The following is a 1,107-nucleotide window of genomic DNA, read 5'->3' on the forward strand; positions in this document are numbered from 1 at the left end:
GGTGGACGCCCAGCCCACAGCCCGCAGCATGGATTCGGATTCTGGCGAGCAAAGTGAGGGCGAGCCCACGACCGCCGCAGGTACTGAGTGGTCGCGGCAGCCCGGCCGGGAGGGCTGGGACCCGGAGAGGAGAGGCCGGGGCAGGAAATCGCGAGTGTTTCTCGGAGCTGCCAGGCGGGATGCCAATCCCCAGCAGCTGGGTCCCTTCCAGGCGGGGACTGGCAACTGCTCCGCGCTGGGAGTTTGCTAGGGCTTTTCTTTAGGAGGCAAGGGAGGTGCATGTGCGTGTAGCTCTCGGCGCAGCAGGGCTCCCGCAGCGCGCTCGGGTCTCCGGAGCTGATGGGGGTGGGGAAGGGTTTGGGAAATCCTAGACCTGTAGTTTGCTACGATGAGGGTTGCAACACATCTGCCTCTGAAATAACTTTCCGAGCTCTTGGCCCCGTCCTCGAATCCGGGGCGACGCGGCCACTGCGGAGCAGGTGACCCGGGGCGAGTATATGACAGGGGACTCGGGGAAGAAATACCCCGCGGGTGGACGGGCAGAGGCCAAACCACAGCTAGTGGCTGCGGTTTCGCTAGACCAGCCCATGCAGAAGTGTTAGCCCAGCCGCCTGTCCCGTACGTGCGCAGGCGGTCCCACGGAGAGTCCCGCGGAGGGTCCCGGAACACAGACGCGGGGGCGCGCCGTGGCCGGGCTTTGCCTGGAAGAGGCGCCGCCGGCTTTTCACAATCGATAGTTATTGAAGCGATGGGTGGATGCTTGGGAAAAAATGAATGCCCTCCCCCGCCTCTCCCTGATACTGAGCAACAGGAGGAAGCCACCCACAGCCTTGGGTGGACTTACTGCTGGGCTCTGCCCACCTCCACTGGCTGGCTCCGCCCGCCGCCCCGGAGTCCTGGCCCCGGAGACAACACCCGCGCACGTGCCCTTTCTGCGGCCCCCTGTGTGACCCTGAAGGCCAGCCCTCCCCAGCAGACCTGTGACCTGAGTGCTGGGTCCCACCTGGTATAGCCCCGAGGCCCCGGACTAGTCCCCACTCTTCCCAATGTCAGACCAGTGTCCTAAGGATGGGGACCAAGTGACAAGAGGTCACCATCAGCCCCAGC

The 1,107-nt window shown here is 64.9% G+C and overlaps 1 protein-coding gene across 2 annotated transcripts in view; it reads left to right on the forward strand.

The window, feature by feature from the left end:
- Positions 1–6: 6 nt before the first annotated feature.
- Positions 7–1,107, forward strand: part of TNFAIP8L3 (TNF alpha induced protein 8 like 3) — a 37,265-nt gene continuing 36,164 nt past the window's right edge. For both annotated transcript variants that reach the window (XM_015558928.1, XM_006755998.2), the window contains exon 1: positions 7–80. In XM_015558928.1, coding sequence (XP_015414414.1) covers positions 29–80 — 52 coding nt within the window. In that variant the 5' untranslated portion in view covers positions 7–28. The remainder of the gene's footprint in view (positions 81–1,107) is intronic.

Source organism: Myotis davidii, unplaced genomic scaffold, assembly GCF_000327345.1.
Source record: "Myotis davidii unplaced genomic scaffold, ASM32734v1 scaffold132, whole genome shotgun sequence".
NCBI lineage: Eukaryota > Metazoa > Chordata > Mammalia > Chiroptera > Vespertilionidae > Myotis > Myotis davidii.